At 39.1% G+C, this 20,399-nt stretch overlaps 1 protein-coding gene across 32 annotated transcripts in view; it reads left to right on the top strand.

Moving 5' to 3' along the window:
* Positions 1–20,399, top strand: part of PTPRD (protein tyrosine phosphatase receptor type D) — a 626,044-nt gene that overhangs the window by 548,337 nt on the left and 57,308 nt on the right. For all 32 annotated transcript variants that reach the window (XM_045580211.1, XM_045580213.1, XM_045580225.1 and 29 more), the window contains 2 exons: positions 2,936–3,059; positions 17,132–17,307. In XM_045580211.1, coding sequence (XP_045436167.1) covers positions 2,936–3,059; positions 17,132–17,307 — 300 coding nt within the window. The remainder of the gene's footprint in view (positions 1–2,935; positions 3,060–17,131; positions 17,308–20,399) is intronic.

The following is a 20,399-nucleotide window of genomic DNA, read 5'->3' as shown; positions in this document are numbered from 1 at the left end:
GCAAAAGCCAAAATTTGAGGTAATAATCATTGATTTGATATCAAAGAATTACAATTTGGGGGACCATAGTTTCTGAGGCAGAAACTCTGATAGTGTCCTGGTTACAGAGGGAAGGCAAGAGCTTTTTATCAGGAAAGGAAAAGGAAAAAGAAAAGGAAAAGGAAAAGGGAAAGGGAAAGGAAGGGAAGGGAAGGAAAGGAAAGGAAAGGAAAGGGAAGAGGCGGAGCAATTGCATGAAAAGAAGAGAGAATTCCTATTGGTACTAACAAGCTGAGCTGCTCTTGACTATACGTGGTTGGTTACTGAGTCTGTCTCCAGATAGTCGGTAATCATTAGTCCTTGTGATCAGGATGCCTGATTTCCTTTTGATGTTACAGACACTGGTTTGTAAAACAGTTGTGTTAGGACGAGTCCAAAGATTTAGAGAACAGCATGTATAAGGCGGTTCCTCAGGAATTGGCTGCTCAAGCTGTTTTTACAATGGTTCCACTTGTGTCCACTTTCACACATTCTTCTATGCAGGCATCACAGCATGCTGATGGCTGAGAATATGTGGCAAGAGTAGAAATGGACATGACTTTAAAGTGTCTTTGAGTGGATAGTTGCAAGTCCATTGGTCTAATTAAATTTATGTCACTTTCCATCTGTGAGTGTTCATAGTCTGAGTAACAAGGCCATCAGAGAGAGTAACATTTTCCACCAAAAGACTGTATCTCAGTGAGATTAGGAGCTTCTTGGTATATTTTAGACTCTAAAATAGAGAATAATGTGCAAGAAGCTTATGTACTAAGTCATGCTCATCAGTATAATGTCACTGGTAGTTATAATTTCAGGATCATACATTTAATTACTAAGCCATATGCTAATGAGTTCTAAAATATTAAAGTGAGAGTACTGTAAATGCAGTTTCCATAATCTGTTCTCTAGCTTCCTTGTTATGTGGAAGAATTACTCCATGATTTCGCTTGATGAACTTTTCTCAACATTTATTCATCAAGTCAATTCATTTTTTTTAAAAAAGCATGTGTCAAACCATGTGTTGAGCCATCTCTGTAGATGCAAATATAAGTGAAAATGTATAGGTAGAACTGTGGCTGAGAACTTCCAGTGGGAGTTCTTAATCAGGGACCTAGCCTGTCTAGGGTTTTGCTTCAAGAAAGACCACTTACTTTGAAGAATGGGTTGGATTGAGAGATTACAGGAGATATTCTAATTAGACATCAGGTGCTGAAGGACTGGATGTGGGGACTGAATTGAGAAATGTTTAAATCTGGTCTTGGTCGCCGAATGGAGCTGTGTGACAGTTCACGGTTGACTTGAAGGCGTCCACCCAGAGGAATGCTCTGCTCCCTTTAGCTTCTGGAATGCTTGGAGAGTACATTCTGTGGAGAGATGATGAGTTTCCTTGAAAGAACCAACTAGAAAGGCCCCTCATTACACTCTTCTTTAGACTCTAAGGCATGGATAATTATTTTGCTGCATATTGTTTAATGATCAACTAGTTTATATATAGATTAGCATAGGCTAAGAAAGGAAAAGGGGTTAAATCCTCCATAAATTAGAGGCTGCAGTCTGTACTGCTGAGAATGTTAGCATGAATAGAGGTTCTTTGTGACTGTTAATAGGCTTGACTTTTTACACTGGTTTATCATCATGCTGAAATCTGTCCCTTTAAAACAAAGTGTATGTCTTTATATCTTTAATATTGGGACAGCTACTGGATATGTTTGTTTCAAATTCTACATATACATATAAAGGAACAGAAAATACCCAGCATCAAAAATTACTGCTAAAAATTCTATCAATATAACATACTATCTTTACTGTTTAAAAATTTCACCTATACCTAAATTTAATTTAGAATTAATTATTTCTTAAACTTGATTTTGATCATTTAAAATCATGTTGATGCAATTACTGAACTGGTGTTGTCATATACCATGAAATTATAAGTATGAAAAAAGTGTCAGTATTGTAAGATAAAAGAAAATATGTTTTGATTACCATAATATTGCAGGAAAATAAAAAAGTTGCCCAAGATGTTATAATCAAAGCCTGGATTCATTTTCAAGCCATTGTTTTTACTTTACATATGAAAAGTTACATATTGTATTACATCTGCTGTACTTATTTTAATTTTGAATAAGTAGTTGAATTAAGGCATTAAGGTAATGCACTAAAAATCAAAACAAATAAGTTTAAAGAATCAAATGAAGTAAATGATGTAAACACTATAACACTTAATGAACAACAGGAAACACAATTTAAGTAGAAAAACAGTTAGGTCCTATCTACATTAGGTTGCAAATTATTGCTCTAAAATGATTAATTAAACTAACCTGCCTTCTTTACTGTTACTCTTAGCTGTTAGAATTGCACAAAACGCCTTGTGATATTGGCCATGATGGGTTGCAGAGAAATAGACAAAATTTTAAGCTGCCCTCAAGATGTAAGCCTGCAGGTGAAGAGAGTATACTAACGCAGTGCCCAGGGAGGCCAGTGAAAAACCACTCAATTTAAAAATTGAGATTAGGTCCAGATAGGGAAGAATAGGGCAGAGCAAACAAGATAAAATAATGCTCACAGAACTGGAAGGAATATTGAACCACTGTAACTTGTAAGCTACAGCAGCAGAGAGAGAGAAAAAATGGAAAAGTAAAATAATAATAATAAAACCTTGCCTTTCCGATATTAGCAGAACATCTGTATTGATTTTCTTTCTCATCTGAATCAGTGTTGGTAACTACACAGTGTTACTCCGATTAATCATCTCATGTGATTCTGGGTAGATCGGTGCTCAGCTTCACAGCGAGGGCCATCTTGATGAAGCGTGGCTTCAGAGTTTTCTTCTCAAAATCGCATTACTTGTGATAAATGCCTATAATCCACGGATATTCAGTATTGATTTGGGGTGTGTGCTGTTTTTCTTTTAAAGTCAATTGATCCTGGCCAGCAGTTCACATGGGAACATTCCAACTTGGAAGTAAACAAACCAAAGAATAGATATGCAAACGTAATCGCCTATGATCATTCCCGAGTCCTCCTGTCAGCAATAGAAGGTAAGGAAATACTGACCTGATGTACACCATTATTTTCATGGGTTTAAGGATGTGCATGAAAATACAGCTTTAACTAGGCACTGAGCCATCTATAAAAATAGTTATTTAAGATTTAGCCAATGCTGGTATTCAGTATTTCTTTCTCATAGAAATATACCTATTGTGTACATACGTACACACACACACACACACACACACACTAGCCCACCATTCAATAACATAAGAGCATCCCTCATAAACTCTTACCTCTACCCTACATGAAAGACTTGATTATGTAGTTGATGTTCACAAGGGAAGCAATTTTGGGTTGCCCGTTCACTGAGTGTTGCTGATGGTTAGAAATAAAATGGTGATTATTAGAAGATGCCCAGTCACTGTTACCTAAAAATAGGCAAGTGAGTAGTATGTTTGTAAATAAATGTGGATAGCCACTAGGGACTGTCTAAAGGCTTGGGGTTGGTGATGTGGTAATGCAAAGTAAGCACCTTGGAGATGCCTGGTGCATCTGGTTTGTGGACTGCTTGATAGTCTTTCTCCCAATGGTGTTACCTTTCAGAGGGAATGATGGCTCCTGAAAGATGAGAATTACTCTTCGAATATGCCTAGCTTCTTTTAAGGATTCATGAGGGAAATATTCTCCGTTCATTCCTTTCCAGTACTAAAACCCTCTCACTTGGTGTTTCAAACGCAATTAGAAGCTCACGTCCAGCACTCAACATCATGTTAGTCTTTCTGGCGATGGTGGCACATTGGGCTGCTGCCCTCAGAAAATAATTCCCAGTCCCCTAAACCCATCCTTGTTTTAGCAGCTAACCTGGCCCGCCGAGTGCCCTGTACCACGTGCATCCTCGTTGGCACCCAGAAGAGCATTCTAGGCTTTTCGTACTTGAAAGTTTACTGCTCACCCTCTTCCACATTTTTATAAAACATTAAATCACACCAACTTCAGACCCAGGCCTTTTGAGAACCTTACAGGTCAAACATTTCCATCGATGGTTATTCAAGTATCTTACCCTTTTTTCTGCTTCCGAAAGCTGTGATGACCACCCTTTATCTCAGAACTTGGAATTAAGTCCTACCTGCCTCCTTCGTACCCAGAGCTAATTTGAAAGTGAGACTCTGATTAACAGCTTTCCCAGTAATCACCAAGGCAACCATTCCATTTATTTTAAGCTTGGGGAGTGGCGGAGACAAGGACCATTCTTCAGCATTTCAGTAAGCCCCTACCTGCAGCCCCTTTCCTCAGAAGGGTGTTATCTGGCACAGACATATTTCATAAACTTCTCAAGGGTTTGTTTTTGATGTTGGAAAAATGTTACAACACCTTTCTGTGACAACTGAAGATACTAGGTTTTCCAGAGTTAGCCTTTTTCTGTGCTGGAAAAAAAAAATTGATCAGGTGTATCAGAGTTAAACCAATGCTACTCTAAGCAGAGTGGTGTCAAACACGTAATTGCTTCTCTCCAATCCTGTTTAGCAACTGTAATTGGGGTGATTCGCATATAGATTTTCCATTTTATCTCTATATTTTTCCCATTTTAAAATGTAAAAAAGAGTAGCAATTTTTTGTCTCAAGTCTCTTAAACTATTGCCATAGTAAGTAAGAAACTAAACCAAGGCACAAATAGGGAAACCTTTTTTTTTTTTTTTTTTTTTCTGAAGCAAGGTAAGTCATAGAAATAAAATAAATGGGTGTAAATTGAGAATGCATTTGGCTTGGTCTTGGCTGAAGAACTTGTCAGTCTGCCTTTTCTCTTTGGTAGCATTGTTTTCACTCAGAATCAGGTCAGTCGATACTGCCGCATCCCTGTACTTCTGCCCACTTTGTCATTGTTTTCTTAGCCTGTTATTTTCTACCATCTAAACAGTAGTGCGTGTAAAAAAACAACAACACAGGACTATTCCTCCACGTGCCTTTTTAAAGACAGTTGGAAACTATGTGCATTTCATTCCTCTGATATTTTTGCAGTATAAAAGCCAAAACACTGGAATCAAACTTAAACCTGCCTTTTTATAACTCTGTGCCACCAATACACCCTAAATCTAGAGCTGACCTAGAAACCAAAAGTCTTTCCATTTTAACTCTTATGCAAAAGGCTAGAAGCATTTAATTGAAGTGTATGGGCTACACAGAGAGCTTTCATCTAGATTACAAGCATGAAAAGCATTTTATCTGAAACTAAGCCCCATAGTTAAGGGGCCAAGCCACCATCCTATTTCTTAAGCACAAGAGGCGGCACCTGTAACCACAGAACCACTGGCTGGGGCTCTCCCGTAAAGGGAGCTGGGAGAGCACAAAGCCACATTTTTAAGTGTGTGGAAATGTTAAGTGACTTCTTGCACAATTTATAAATATAACGTGTCTGTTTTGTGTTCCCGTGGCGATAATGGCAGTAACTTAAAGACGTTGGTGAAGGTTTTATTTTATGTATTCTTGTTGTTCCCTCAGAGGTCCTGGTCACTGTCTTCACATTACTTTGCAGAATGATTTGAAAGACATTAAAGAAGAGAGTGGATGTTGCCATAGTGATCTGCATTGCCTTAATCTCTGCTTGATAGTACTAAACATGACACAACTGCCATTGAAACACAACTGTCATTGAAAGATGGCAGGGGAAATTTTTTTTAAAAAATCAGGAATTCTGTGCGGTCACCAATGTGCTTACTGAACTCCTTGAAAATAGTGACACTTTATGACATGGTTCCAAATTATGCTAGCTTTCTTTATGCTGGGGAAAATGCAAAATAAATTTGAGAGTCCAAATTACAAAATGCTTACAATTGTTAGGTTTTAGGTTAAGCAATATGGGAACACAATTGAATTTTTTGACCAATCCATTTACCTATGGAGTCCCCTCCATAAGTAAGCAATTTTTTAAGAGAAAATAGTACTTCTTGAAGAAGAGATGTGAACTTAATGACTTAAGATAAGTGTGACAAATAGAGACTAATTAGAAACTAATATGTATATGTGCACAAGATAATGTTGTAACCATATGCCTAATCTCATGGAGCCCAAAGTATTCCAGCAAGTAGACAGGAGGGAAGCTCAGAGGAAAAACTGGTGCTAAGTGACACAGTGTAAGAGTAATAGAGCCCAAATTAGAATCGAACTCTTCTGAGCCCTTCACCCCAGCTTTCTCAGCCACATCACTCACGATGCTTTCCTACTGACACAGGTTGTGATTGTGATTAAGTAACTTAGCATGGATCCAAATGCCCAGCCTTAACTTCTGGCCCAGAAATCCATTTGATCATTGGGCATGAACCTATGGATGGCACAAATATTAGACTCGAATATCTCATTTGCTACTTCATGGCATAACTAATCTGAGGCAGTGACTCAAGGTGGGGGACCACCTGTGGTTCAAATGCATTAGGCCTATAATTGCAGAAGTTACATGTTATCTACCCTAGCTTATTCCAAGGGTGATCTACTGCCCTCAAATATATTGTTATGTATCTTCAACTTCTTATAAACCAAGGAATATCATTAGTGACACATTACTTAATGCCTCCTAAATAGCAAATATTCAATCTGATTATCACACACTTAGATTAAAAAGGGTTTTGGTTTTTCCTTCTAATATACAACTTACGGCTGCTTGTTCTATATTTCTGTTAGTAGAATTATAATTAACATTTCAATTTAAAAGTCATGTTGACATGGAAATTTTTAGAATTGTTGGCCATGTCTAGATATAAAGCAAAACTTAAAATGCTACTTTTCAATTCAACAATAAAGACAAAAAGTTATAGATATGATCATCTGGGTACCTCCTAAGTGTCAGGTACCGTGCCATAGAGTTTATATATTGTATACAAAAGCATGTATAGATTGTATCTGTAGTGTTCAGAACAGTCCCAAAAGGTAGCTGTGATCATTCAGTTTTATAGATGAGGAAACTGTTAAGCTAAACACCTAATAACTTATTCCTAATTAATAACCAGTAAGCGGCAGAGCCAAAACTCTAATAAGTGAGGCATTTGGGCCCAAGATGGCTATTCTCTCCAATAGGCCAGTCACACCTATAGCTGCCTTTGAAGTCATAATGGTAGAGCCTATACATGCCATACCAAATTCAAGAGCATTGCCTTTGTGCTGGGAAGACTGTCTAGGAATTCTGAAACACACATTTTGAAACACTTATGGTAGAAATCTTAGAGCTAGAGGCCTTCAATTGTGTTCGTAAACTCTAATCAAAGTAACTTTTTCCAAAGAATACACGACATAAATAGCTTTCAGGTGGGTTTTTGTTTAATATCACTTTTTAAGGTATATTAGGAAGATGACTGAGTAAAAAGGCAGGAATCTGAACACTAAATCTCAGTCTGAGCAGCTGTGTGACCTTGGGCATGCCACTGAGTACAATGAGCACTGAGCCTTTGGGGAACCTGGATCCTTTTGAGAATCTAATGAACATTCACTATCCTCTGGAAAGCAAAAGGCACCTGCACACTTTTTACACCAGTTTCATGGAGTTCGTGCACATGCAAGCCCTTTGCATGTCTACTCTGCAATTTAGGAACCCTTGCCTGATTGTCTTTTGTTCTATTTTCTCATAAAATGAGGATATATAAGACTCTTGTTGCCATTCTTGAAATCCTGAAAGTTGATTCCAAATGCAGAGATCAATTGATAAATAATAATATGAATAGTAAGATACATATTAAATCTTGGACTTGAAGAAATTAGGTCTCATGGGAAAACAGACAAATACGTAAGCCAGAGGATTTACTTCAAATGGAATTATTGTCTCTGCTACCAAGCTGGGTTTAACTGGTTTTGTCTGCAAGAGTTAGACATGACAAAGGGTAAATAAACCACATTATGTCATGGGCTTTCTTTAACACCAGTGCTTGTTAACCTGATAAAAGGGGCTTAGAAAAACATGGCTTTGTTTTATGTTTTTTCTCTAGCTTGGGGGAAATATATTTAGAGTTTCAAACCCTAAGTCTGTTTCTTTACTTCATCTCTTTAAAGGGCACATTCCTATCAGGGCCCATATGCTTCTCAAGAACATCTTTCCTATGAAAGCATCCTAGGCTCTGCGTCCTTGTGAAGAGCTTGTGGGGAGACATTCCTGGGCCCCCGGTCCCTCCTCTGCACAATGAGCTTAAAATAGTACCGATCTCCTGGAATTAGTAGGGTCTAATGAATGAATGCTTGTAAAGCATTTAGAGCAGTGCTTGCACACAGACAATGCCTGACAAATATTGGGAACTATTAAAATGATCATCGCTGGTGTTATGAATTTTATTGCTACTATCACTGGGTCCTTTTATCCTCAGATGGAATTTCTTTTGTATGTGATCTATGGAAAAATTAATACTATCCAAATGAGAAAGCTGCATATATTTGGAGTACTCTGCGAAGCAAAAGGAAATGTGGGTACTTGATAAATGAAAACCAGACCCCATAACAGCATTACAGATTTCGGCAGGGGGAAGAATGTGTTCTTTTAAATGGAAATCCGAGATATATCATCTGCTGCTTGATTTGCATAATAGGAGCAATTCCAAAAAAAAAAACCCAACTGTAAATAATATAGATGATGTTACAACAACTTGATTATTTGCAAGATGGGCAATTTAGCACCTTCAAAAGTGAGAAAGTGGCTCACAGGGAGTCTCTGCCCCTCAGATAAATCTAATTTTAAAAAGTGAAGAGAGAAAACCACCGATGTCCGCCTGTACTGTCGCTTCACCATTTGCCCCCGCACTGAGCCCTGTATTTAAGTTGTGTCCTTACCCTCCCTTCTGCAGAGTGTTCGGTGCTAAATGACTGTCGACTCATTTAAAGCAGCTGTCAGCACGCGGTCACATATTCCCCAGTTTCACAGGGTACCCATGCTTCTTTTATTTCCAGGTTGTATCTAGTAGCCTGATACTTTTTCAGTAAGTGAAAGCAAAACAACCCAGAAAAACAAGTTAATGATATTTTAGTGAATACAAATGTTTGATGTTCAAACTCCACATGAAACTCTAACATCAAAGAATTTAAATTATCTTCCCCAATAAAGAATTCTTTTTAACAGCTGTCATGTGCAATTTCCCAAGTCAGCTCACTAAATGTGATCCCTTTGTCCCTCTAGAATCTCTTCCTCTCTTTTCTTTTCATCTACCTACCTGCCTCGCTACCTAGTTTCTGTCTTTCCTGTTAGCCTGTACACTAGTGAATAGTTCGTGGACACCTGTTGTTTATTACTTTTTCCCTTGAAATTCTGCTTAAGCCAAAATTGACTGGGATGTGTGCCCCATCTGAGATAAACGGGAAAAATTCCTTTTCCCCCCCTAATTCTCATCCAACTATTGGTTGAGATTATTTTTCTCCTCTTGTTCAGAACATCAATCATTGATCCAATACAGTTTCTTTAGTATTTTTCATTCTTTCCTTTACAAGTTATTTGTTTACAAGCATGACAAAGCTTAATACGTTTATTTCAGTGATTTTTTTTTTTTTAAGTAAGTAAAAGCATCTTTCTCCTTGAGGAGCAGTGCACAGAGGAATTTTTCTAGCTTAAGTAGCCTTCAATAGAAGGAAAGATCCGACTTAGCCTTTGGAAACTGGGAACCATTTCCCAGGTGCTTAGAGCCTGAGTAAAAGCTAATTTGAGCCTTTTAAGTCTCACCTCTCTCCTGCCTGCAGCCCAGGACTTAGTGTGGGATTTGTATGGCTCTGACCTCGGCCTATACCTGTTCTGTTTCTTACCTGGACAAGAGAAAAAGCATTTTTAAGAGGTGGCTGGTTGTGTTAGTTTTTTTCTTTACTTTTGTTTTCAGGAAGCTAATTGAACAGTAAATCCGAAAGCTCTGTGAGTTTTTGTTGTTGTTTTTTATCTCCATTTGTCTTTAGTTCAGTTATTGGGGTTTTTAAATTTTTTATTGTACACCCATGCAGACTGCACTAATGAATCTGCGCTTCATTACTCTGAGAAACCCACACATTATGTGGTTGGTGTGACTTTATTGTTAGAATAAAGGTGCAGGTTGTGCATTGCTAGGAAGTTATAAAATAATTATTTTTTTTCTCTCCATTGATTTTTTTTTAAATAGAGAAACTAGAAAAAGGCCTTTCAGGTTTGGAATTACTTTCCATCAGGATGTTTAGGAATTAATAGGTGTGTTTCATTTCTGTATATTATATCGATCTTAAGAATAGCTAGTACCCAGTAGTGTTTTAGAAGTTTCAAATAAAAAACTCAGCTGTTTCTCACAGAGGTGTTGGGTAAGGCCATTATGATAATGCTGCTGCGATATTAGAAATATGTGATATATGAGGAGACTCGGGCTCTGCGAGTTTCCTACATCCAGACAGAGCTGTTATCACACTCCTCGCTGGATCTGACACCTCATTGCTGCATGAAGCCCTGTAATAATTCCAAAAGTCTGATGTGGCTGGCCCCCGGTCTGCTTTATCTCATGCCAAAAGGCTCCCTAACTACAGAAGAGGTGAGGGTAAGTCCCCAACACTTTTAGCTAAGCTTGGAACACATTCAAAGACAATTTAATTGCCGCATCCTTCCCCGGGGCCACTGTGGTGGCCCAGCCCCTCTGCAGTGCAGAGATATAGGGAAACCATGGAGGGAACATCAGTGGATGCAAGGTTCACACACTCTTTGGAAGTTGCCCATTCCCCCATGAATACTCACCGAGATGAGCTGCAGTGCCCACAGAGCAGGGCACGCTTCTAAAAACCTTGCCCCCGGGTCCTGTGGAAACAGAGGGTGATGTGCCAAACGGGGGTCCCATCCGGGGATGTCCTGGCAGGTGATGCACTGTGCCTCGGTGAGAAACATTTGTTTTCTCAGGCAAAAAAAGTCCTCCTTTTTGCTCTTCCTACTACAGCCATGGGTGGCCGCCACGGTGCTAGGAAAGGGGAAAGAAAACCTGTAGTCTTGGAATTAAATGATGTATTAGTAATAATTTTTATGAGGTTTCATTTTTCCATTCTCTCTTCTCTAGTTTGCTGCTATGAGAAAAGTAAGCGTTTTTTTTGTTTGTGTTTGTTTGTTTGTTTGTTTCTGCATTGTGAATTGTCAAAATTTCAATCTAGGCCTTAACCAACAATTCACTGTTGTTCTGTGGGGTTTTGTTTGTTTGTTTATGGTTTGTGCATTGAGGTAGAGAAGGGGATATTATTTACTGAATAAAAGGTAGCTTTTAATACTTTTTTAAATTTAATGGAACCAATATTAAAAAAAGAATCAGGGAACTCCTGTGGGGAAAAAGGTAGCCTTTGTGCTCTATTTGAACTTGAGTACATCTGTCTTACAACAGGGAATAAACTAGTTTATCAAAACCAATTTATTTTTTATGCAAACTTTACTAAGAATTTGTAGAAGTGAAAGAAAATAACTGTAGCTGGGGTTTGATGCCTCGCTCAGTTGGAGTAAAGTCAACCACTTAGCTGAAGGCTCATTGCTGGCTCTGCAGAGCAGGCCCTTAACTAGCATTGTTTTCTACAAATGTGGATGTGACACCCTAGGACAGTGGTCGGCAAACTCATTAGTCAACAGAGGGGCAAACCACTGCGGAGCAGCAGTTTGCCTACCACTGCCCTAGGAACTTACCTCTTATCTATATCAGTTAGTCTGTAGTCCATTGGTTCTGTTATACATTGTTTTGCTTAAAGATGCAGATCCTCTGGAAGACAATGGGTGAGGACTTACCAGTGCTGTAGCAACCTGTCCCATGGATGGAACTCTGCCTTCCCTCTAGTGCTGCCTTTTTCTCCCCTGGGGAGAACTCTTTCCCTGAACAGACCACCTACTGACCTAGTCCCAACACCTCCTCTGTGTTTTAATTTGTTTGTTTTGTAGCCCACCAGATTCTAATCAAAATTGAAAGGATCAGTCACATGCATGCGCGTGTGCGCGCGCGCGTGTACACACACACACACACACACACACACACACACACACACATATCTCATTTCAGCACATCAGAGGTAGAAGCAATAGAAATCAGCTTGAAAGAGAATGTCCCTACCTAATCTGAGAGACACAAAGCCTCTATTCATCTTAAAATAACTTCACAGAGATTTCCAAATCCAAGAATACCACAAGGAGACATCTTATTTTAGAACTCAAAAGGACTTGAGGGAATCAATTTGTGCAACATGCCTTGTTTAGCAGATAAGCAATCAATGGTCTGGACGAGTTGAACAACTGCCCAAATGGCAGAGCAAACTGCCGGTGGCCCAGGCAGGAGTCCCGTTTCCTGGTCAAGTTCTCTAATGTTTTAGCAGGTGCTTAGTGGCCCACGGTGTCAAAAGGCACATGGGACTTTCCTACAGGGACAAGTACTACAAAAGTAGGTGCATTCTCCTTATGATTACCTAATTTCACATTGATAAAATAATCCATGTACTATTTTCAGTCTCGCGTTTCCAGTTAACATCGGGGCATATAAGGCTTTACTATAAAACGTATAATTTTAAATACTCCTCACCAAGAGAAATCTTTTCTTAAAAAAGTTATCTACTGACTTGAAAAATCAAATGCAAAGCAAGTTGTTTTGGGTATTTTTTTGTTTGTTTCTTTGTTTTTTTAGCAGATCCCCTTGATTTAATTGGTCCTCCTCAAATAAAAAACAAACAAACAAAAAAAAACCCACAATTTTTTAACCCAATCATGACAAAACAACTCATATAGTATATTCTTTAACATTGCCAAATGTTTTCAAGGCTTTAAGCTTTTTTTGTAATTATTCATCACAAATATTCTTTTGAGCAGAGTAGCTCCAAGTGACCACGGCTTCCTACCCTTCGGTTACTATTCAAACACATGTAGGAACGAGGTCAGGGAGTTCTGGCCCATTCTTCCCACGCTTAGATGAAGAAGAAGAGTGAACCCTTTGCATTTTGAACTCGTGATGACATTTTCAAAGTTTTGCAGGCAATTAAAAGAAGAATGGACCTCAACATCCATGCCCAGGCTAGCTGTTCCTCAGAGAGCTAGCCCCAGCACTCCCCAGCAAATAAAAGGGGAGGCTTTAACTGGCCCCATCCTGTTGGAATAGCTGTTTGCTGTGGCTTGTTATGCATCGAGAATACAGAAGCCCAGTTCTACTCATCTTTCACCTCATCACTACCTTTGTTAGTTTTAGAGACTTGAGTCCTTCAGCTGCAAGTTTAGTTTATCTGAAACACAAAGACCCAATATAAAACGTGGAAGTAATATTTTTAAGTACCACGGGATAGAGTAGGCCATTAACCGATGAAGTACATGTAACACAGGAATGGGGTTATACTGGTATAATATGAATCCAAGATCTAACCTCCACTTTCTCAATTATAAGATGAGAATGATAAGCATTACTGGTGTTGGAAATGTTTACATGACTATTAATTGGAGAGTACACCTAAAACAATACACAGAAATTTGTTAAATTTATAAATATAATAAACCTATGGATTCCTAGGAAAGATAAACTTTTAGACCTAATTTATTCTTGAGCAATGATATTAATACTGACTCTAAAAGACAGTAACATTCCTAAGATTTTTCCAAAAAGACAAGCAGCATTCTTATAGTATTGAACAGAGGTTTCCTTCACTCCAAGAAATAAAATTAATCAGCTAATTTATAATAATTTGGTATTCTTTCAGTACTCTATTATAATTTAGGTTTCTATCTATCAGAGCCCCGGAGGAATTCAATTAACTTCCACACACTTCTCTTAGATTAGAAGTGCACTCTTATTAGTGTTGCATTAGCAGATGCAAATCATTGTCCGGATAAGGCAAGGAACTGAAAATGAAATAAACAAATGGGCATTCCTTGCAGAAGATCACCCCAAAATGATGAAAGCATTTTGTAGATCCAGCCTCCCGGCAGAAACCTCACCATCAGAGGCTTTCCGTGGACCCCATTTGGAAAGCCAGTCTATGAAGCTCCTTTCCCCCTCCCCCCCAACAGGCCCTGGTTGGTTGAAAACTTTTTCAGAAGATGGTGCATTGAAAACTAAGGCCTCATGGACTTAAAACCAGCTGCTTGGTAACTTTAGCTTCCCATCGAGAGTTCATATTTTTAGAAGGGCAAGCCACCGCCCTTTCTAAAATCCTTTTTCATTCATCTTTTCACACTGCTTGTTAGGTTGGGTTTTGGGAATGTAGGCCACGTTAGATCTGAGAGCTTGTAGAGAACAAATTCCTCCCTCCCTTCTCCACGGTGCAGAGGACCCAGAGAGAGAGCTTACAGGAAATGTCTTCTTGCCCACGCGGGTTGGGGGATGTTCAGGAGGATGCTTTCCTTTCAGGTGCAGCCTCCTCAGAGACAAGGGTCCAAACCGGAGAGGAGCCTCCGCATTCTTTCAGGACGCACTAATGATCACCTCGACCAAGTGTTGAATTTTAGTTTCATTCCCTTCTTTTCAAAATATCAAGTCCCAAATTCATAAACCATTTGGGGATACAGTGTGGATCCCAGGTACCTCGTAGTTTTCAGGCAAGAGTTTTGTATTTTCCGTCCTGGGAAGTACAATCATTATGCTGTAGCAACCCATTCACCCTAAAAATTAATAATAACTTATTATTCAAACTTAAGCAGTCGGTGTAAAAACGGTTCATTACCTCATAACTCATTGTTGGACAGGCTCGGTTCCATTGCTTTAGATCTGAGTCTCATGTCCTTCACACCCCCTCCCTCCCCATCCTCAGAACCGTCATTCAGACTCATCTGTAATCCTTGCTGAGGGGGACATGGCAGTGTCCAGTTGATGTGTTTCCTGAGTCATTAACCCAGATTTCTTCATACTGAATTTTGGAAAGAAGTTGTGTGTCATGTTCGTAGCTGAGGGGGGGCCATAACGAAACACCTTTTTATGAGTTTGTAAATGTTACTAACTGCTGAATTAACGTTTCAAAAGTGGGCTCTTCTTGGTTTATAGCATACCTTTATTGTTGCCTCGGAAACAAGTATGGTGGCCATGTAGATGTGTTACCTCCCAGCAGCTGTAACCTGAGGGCCTTATTTAAGCTGTCCTTTGAATCTACGGTAATTTCATGTCAGGGAGGAATAGGATCTTTATCAACAAGGGACTGCCAGCATCCCAACTGTGTCTTGAGTGGCTGTAATGGATGAATAGTGTTACAACCAACTGAGCAAAAGCCTTTTTCGCTCAAAAGGCTTTTCACTTACGCCGGTGGTATTCTCCATCCATGTGTTCATCTCGGAGCTCAGTAGTTTCCATCTGGCTTTCATTACTTTTCTTGAGAGGATCAGTTTTACCACTGGAGTCAGAAAATCACTCAAAGTAATTGAGAGTGGCAATCAGTGAAATATAATAACTTTAGCTTGGGAACAGCATATGTTTCATTATAAAGAAAATATTTTTCCACAAACCGAAGACCCATGTGTTCCCAGAGCAAAAAAGGAACCATGTACACGATCTAATACTGCCTCCCATCTCACGTGACCTCCCTGTAAAGTGCTCGTCCCCCTCTAGGATTAGGCAACTTGTTCCCTCCCAAGGAAGTCTATTCTCTTTTTTATTCTACATTTAATGCTTTATTATATTGGAGATAGACTCCCCATCTCTGCAGTTATATCCTTCAGAATCGAAAAACGTGGGTTTCAACAGAGTAAACCTGAACTTCTCTTCAGGTCCACATGGGAAGATCTTGCCCCCCAATCCCTACCTTTTCTTTTGCCAAATTGTATTATATATTCCCTTCTTATATAGAATAGATTTCATCATCATCATCGCTCTGGCCACTCTCCGTAGAAGAGGCGCAAACTTGCCTCTATTTCTCTTCAAGGCATTATTCTGAGGAAAAATTATACTTTCAGTCGGAATATCTGCATTAAATTATAGCTCTGCTACTTATTAAATGTTGGAACTGGAGAAAATTATTCACTCTTTTTGTCAAGAGGAATAGCACAATTGAATAAAAGTCATGACCTAGAGGTCAAAATGGGCAATGAACAAGTCAACAAACAAATAACGTAATTACAGTGCATAATATGCAATGTACAGAATTGCCAAGGGAGTCCTGAGGTCCCAAAGTGTGAAGGGCAGGCCTTCTGAGATGGAGATGGAGATGAACATTTTACAATGGGAAGCAGACAGAGTATGTTCCAGGATGTGGGATGGCACTATGGTAGGAGAGCATTGTTTTCTCAAATGAAGCAGAGTCTAGAGTTTAGAAGGGAACGAGATCAGTCTGGAGAAGGGCAGAGCTTTTGTTAAGCATTTGAGTTTTATTTGAAATGTACAGGGAAGCCATGGTTGGGTTTGCGGAAGAGATTATGTCATCTGAATTATGCTTTTAAAAATCGCTTTCATGCTAGATGGAGAACAGACTGCAGAAGATAAAAGTAGAAGTGGGACAACCAATTAGGAGGCAACTGTCATAATCCAAAGAGAGGTTCAGGTGCTACAACAACCTCATGAGGTTTAAAGGAGAAGCAGTACTCTGCAGAGGTTAGGACAAAGTCATAGCGGACCGCCTATCTATAATTAAACCAGACTCCACCAACTCCAGCAAGTTTCCAAATGCTGTGCATCTCAGTTTAATCTTCTGTGAGAGGAAGATCACAGGACTCACTCTGTAGAGCTGTTGTGAGGATTAAATGAGTTCCCTGTTCCTGAAATCTGCAGTGATTTTTTCACCATTATGACATGCTATACCACATTTTTTCCATCCCAGGCATTATTGTATTTGGTCTTTGTCTGGGAAAGAGGAAGAGAATGAGTGAGGAATGTGACCAGGTGATTGTTGATTCTCCTTTACAAGCTATATTTTACTAATGCAATGGAAAAGGACAACGTGAGAGAAGGCATTCTGTGGACACTCGGGTGTGTTGTTCTTTCTTTGGAAGTCCACCTTGTCATTTTATGAAGACCTAACAACTCAAACATTGCACTTATTTAACCCTATTAGACCTGTTTTGAATCTTACTTAACAGAATCTTGCTTAAGCCTTGCTTAAAACCCAAATTCTGATACATCACCATGAGTCCTCTAGAGTAGTGTGGAACAATAATACACAGTGCCATTAGGCTGTCTCCCAGGCTGTTTCCTCTTGTGATATGCTCACTTAGTTGAATAACGTTCCTTCTTTACAGGCATCCCAGGAAGTGACTATGTGAATGCCAACTACATAGATGGTTACAGGAAACAAAACGCCTACATAGCAACACAGGGATCTCTCCCTGAAACATTTGGGGACTTTTGGAGAATGATATGGGAGCAGCGGAGTGCCACGGTTGTCATGATGACAAAACTAGAAGAACGATCCAGGGTAAGAATAAATATCTGCCTCTTCCCTCTTAGAAATCTTCCTTTAGATACTCCCAGTGTTGCATATTTCATTCTGTTCAGATTCTAACCTTAAGCTCTGACCTTCAGACTGACATTGTTGTGAATGGGCATCAACAACTCTATGATTCAACCATTCCTCAACACTTCTGGGTCTTTTAAAAAGTGAAAATCTTTCATGTTACAATGTGTGATCCCTAAAACAAACAAACAAAAATTATTACTCAAAGAAGTAGATAACTTGGTTAGGGAAAATATTAGCGTGCACCAATTCTTTCGAAAACAATTGAACCCACAGACTTTTGGGGAGAATTCCACCAATATCTACTTCCCAGTATTTTTAACTTTTTGTTTCCCACAATCTGAAGCATATGATCTAAAATTATATGACACAGGCTCTTACTTAAATTATTCAAATTTTATAAATTAAAAATAAATTAATTAAATGAAAAGTGAAAAAATAAATCATGTAGAGGATATTTTGTTAGTTTAGTCTTCTCCAAAATGAGTAGGTTTTAATAATATAGTCATTGCTTACTAAGGCCCAAGGAAGGAGTTGCATTCATCATATGGATCTAATATTATGGTATATGGCACATTAGTTAAATGCTGCTGATTTGCTAAACCAAAACATAATGGGTAAGTCATATTCCCAAGAAAATAAGCAGATATTGTAGCCAGCTGATGAAAGTCTTTAAATCTTGAGAATTTAATGGAGAAGTCTCTGAAAAATTGCTGAAGAGGACAGTTACCCTCACTGAAGAGTGGGGCGGGCGGGGAGCATTTGAAACCACCAGGGAGAGGTCTCCCAAAGTGGCCACCACAGCTCAGCATAGATATTTAGAAGGAAGCCAAACCCCACCTCCCCATTTGCTGTGTGATAGTTGAGGCTTTCCAAATGGTCTAAGCTCAGCTCATGGCAGCTTTTCTCAGCCTCGGTCTGTATGTGACGGAAGAGTTGAAAGCTGCCAAGAGGGTTTATATGGAAAAAGCTCAGATTTAGGAAAATACAAAAAGCCCCAGCTGTTACCTTACAGATAAGAAGTTGAGAAATAAAAAGAGATGTTTCACAACTGGTTTTGCAAAACTAAAAACAAAACAAAACAACAGATATTTTTAAAACATGTGGATTGTATAGAAATATTAAAATACTGTCTGAAATGAATTTAGATAAAAACTGTTATGACTCTGAATACAAGTATCTTTACATGCTAACGCCAAAAGATATAAATGGGCCTATTATTGATTGATACTTAAGGTATCCCTTCTACAGCAAGCCCTTTTTTTTTTAACAACAACCCCCTACCCGAATGATTCTTAAATATGCATATTAATAATTATAACAATCTCTGACGCATATTAGGTGTATTGATATTTCTTAACAACCCTCTGAGATAAATACTGCCATGATCTCCACTTTACATATGAGTAAACTCTGGCTAGAACATTCAGAGGGTCACCCAAGGTCATTCATTTATAGGACAGTATTAGGAATTGAAGATACAGTCTGAATCCAGAACACACGTGCTAACCACTGATCCATACTGCCTGTTGAAGCTGAGACAGCTAAACTCTTCTATTTTGGCACATAAAGCCAACCTACCCAGACAACTCTACCAGTAGATACCGGCTGGTAACAAGCAGTCATTTGCACAAGCTGTTTTCAGTAAAACACACATTTTATCTTGACACTGCAGCCTTCATTAAACTATGCACAGAAACTTGTTTTGAAATAACCAAAAGAAATCCTGCCCTTTTTCTCCTTAATTACTTCTAATAATAAAGTTAGTTCTAACTGGCCCCTCTGCCACTGCGGCATCTGATGGTAATGAGCAGTTCTTGACGGAAGGCATTGTGACTTCAATACCTACCGTTTTATCTTTATGTTGCAGGCTACTCCCCCCACCCCCCACCTTAGACAGAGGAACTTATTTGGAAGTCACTAAAGGAGCCTCTGTTTCCTCCCTTCATTAATTACTCTTTGCTCTTGCAAGTTAGCTTTCTCTTTGTTAAATGGCCTAAAGGAGGCCAATTAAAATGCTGTCTTGCGATTTTTATTCTGTGGTGATTCAGCCTGTACCCAAACTTGTGATGACCTGCATAAGCCAATTCTGAGCAGTTCCAGCCATTATCAATCTGCTCATAGCCATGAGCCCTGATCCCTGAAGCCCCAAAGACCTTTTTCTCAAGCCTGGAGCACTGGAGAAAAATGACCAAATGCAACAGAGAGTTACACATTATGTCCCCTGTTCTTCCATCTTTCTCCTTCACATCCACCCACCTCACCTTTTCCCTGTGAAGTTCTCCTTCACCTAAAGGCTCAGGGAGAAAGGGCTAGGCATTCCTGGGTTCTCAAGTAAGACCGTGGATTGAGTTTCACTGTAAAAACAATATTACATAGTGGTTATTGTTGCTGAAATATATAGCTCCATACTTCAGGAACTTTGTGGGTTATGTGGCTGATCTGGAGTCTCAATGAATTCTCAATTCCCAGCAGCCAACTTCAAAGCAGACATTTGAACTACTTTGGCTTTAGTTAGGAATTGCCTGTAGTCTCCCTCATAAATGGAGGTGGTCTGGGTAGTTTAAGTGAATCACCTCTCCAAGGGTTGAAACCTAAAAGTTTCTTATTTTGATTAAGGCTCAGGTTCTTGAAATAATATCTAATATCCATCTCCTTGGTACATGGGGGAAAGTGTGTGTGTGTGTGTGTGTGTGTGTGTGTGTGTGTGTGTGTCTAAATAAACACTTATGTGTATTACAAGTACGTAGGAATACGTGTTGACTGGAGATTTAGGGTGGGAAAGAGAGGAAAAAAAAGGAAAGGGATGAGATGATACCATAATGTTACACAAGTCTCTGGGGACATTGCCGTCAGAGAAAAGGGGAAGCTACAAGACAGCTACAAGTAGGACTGTGTCTAAGTCAAATGTCTGGGTTTCGATTAAGATTCTAGGGCTCGCACGCTATGTAATGATGAGAAACTTACTAGAGCCCTGAAAATCTCACTTCTCCTTTTTGACCTGCATGGAAGGATTACTGTTGGTATTGACTGAGATAGAGATTGTGACAAGA

Source organism: Pipistrellus kuhlii, unplaced genomic scaffold (assembly GCF_014108245.1).
Source record: "Pipistrellus kuhlii isolate mPipKuh1 unplaced genomic scaffold, mPipKuh1.p scaffold_m20_p_12, whole genome shotgun sequence".
Lineage (NCBI taxonomy): Eukaryota > Metazoa > Chordata > Mammalia > Chiroptera > Vespertilionidae > Pipistrellus > Pipistrellus kuhlii.
The sequence above is the reverse complement of the archived record's forward strand: the minus strand, read 5'-3'. Positions and strand labels throughout refer to the sequence as shown.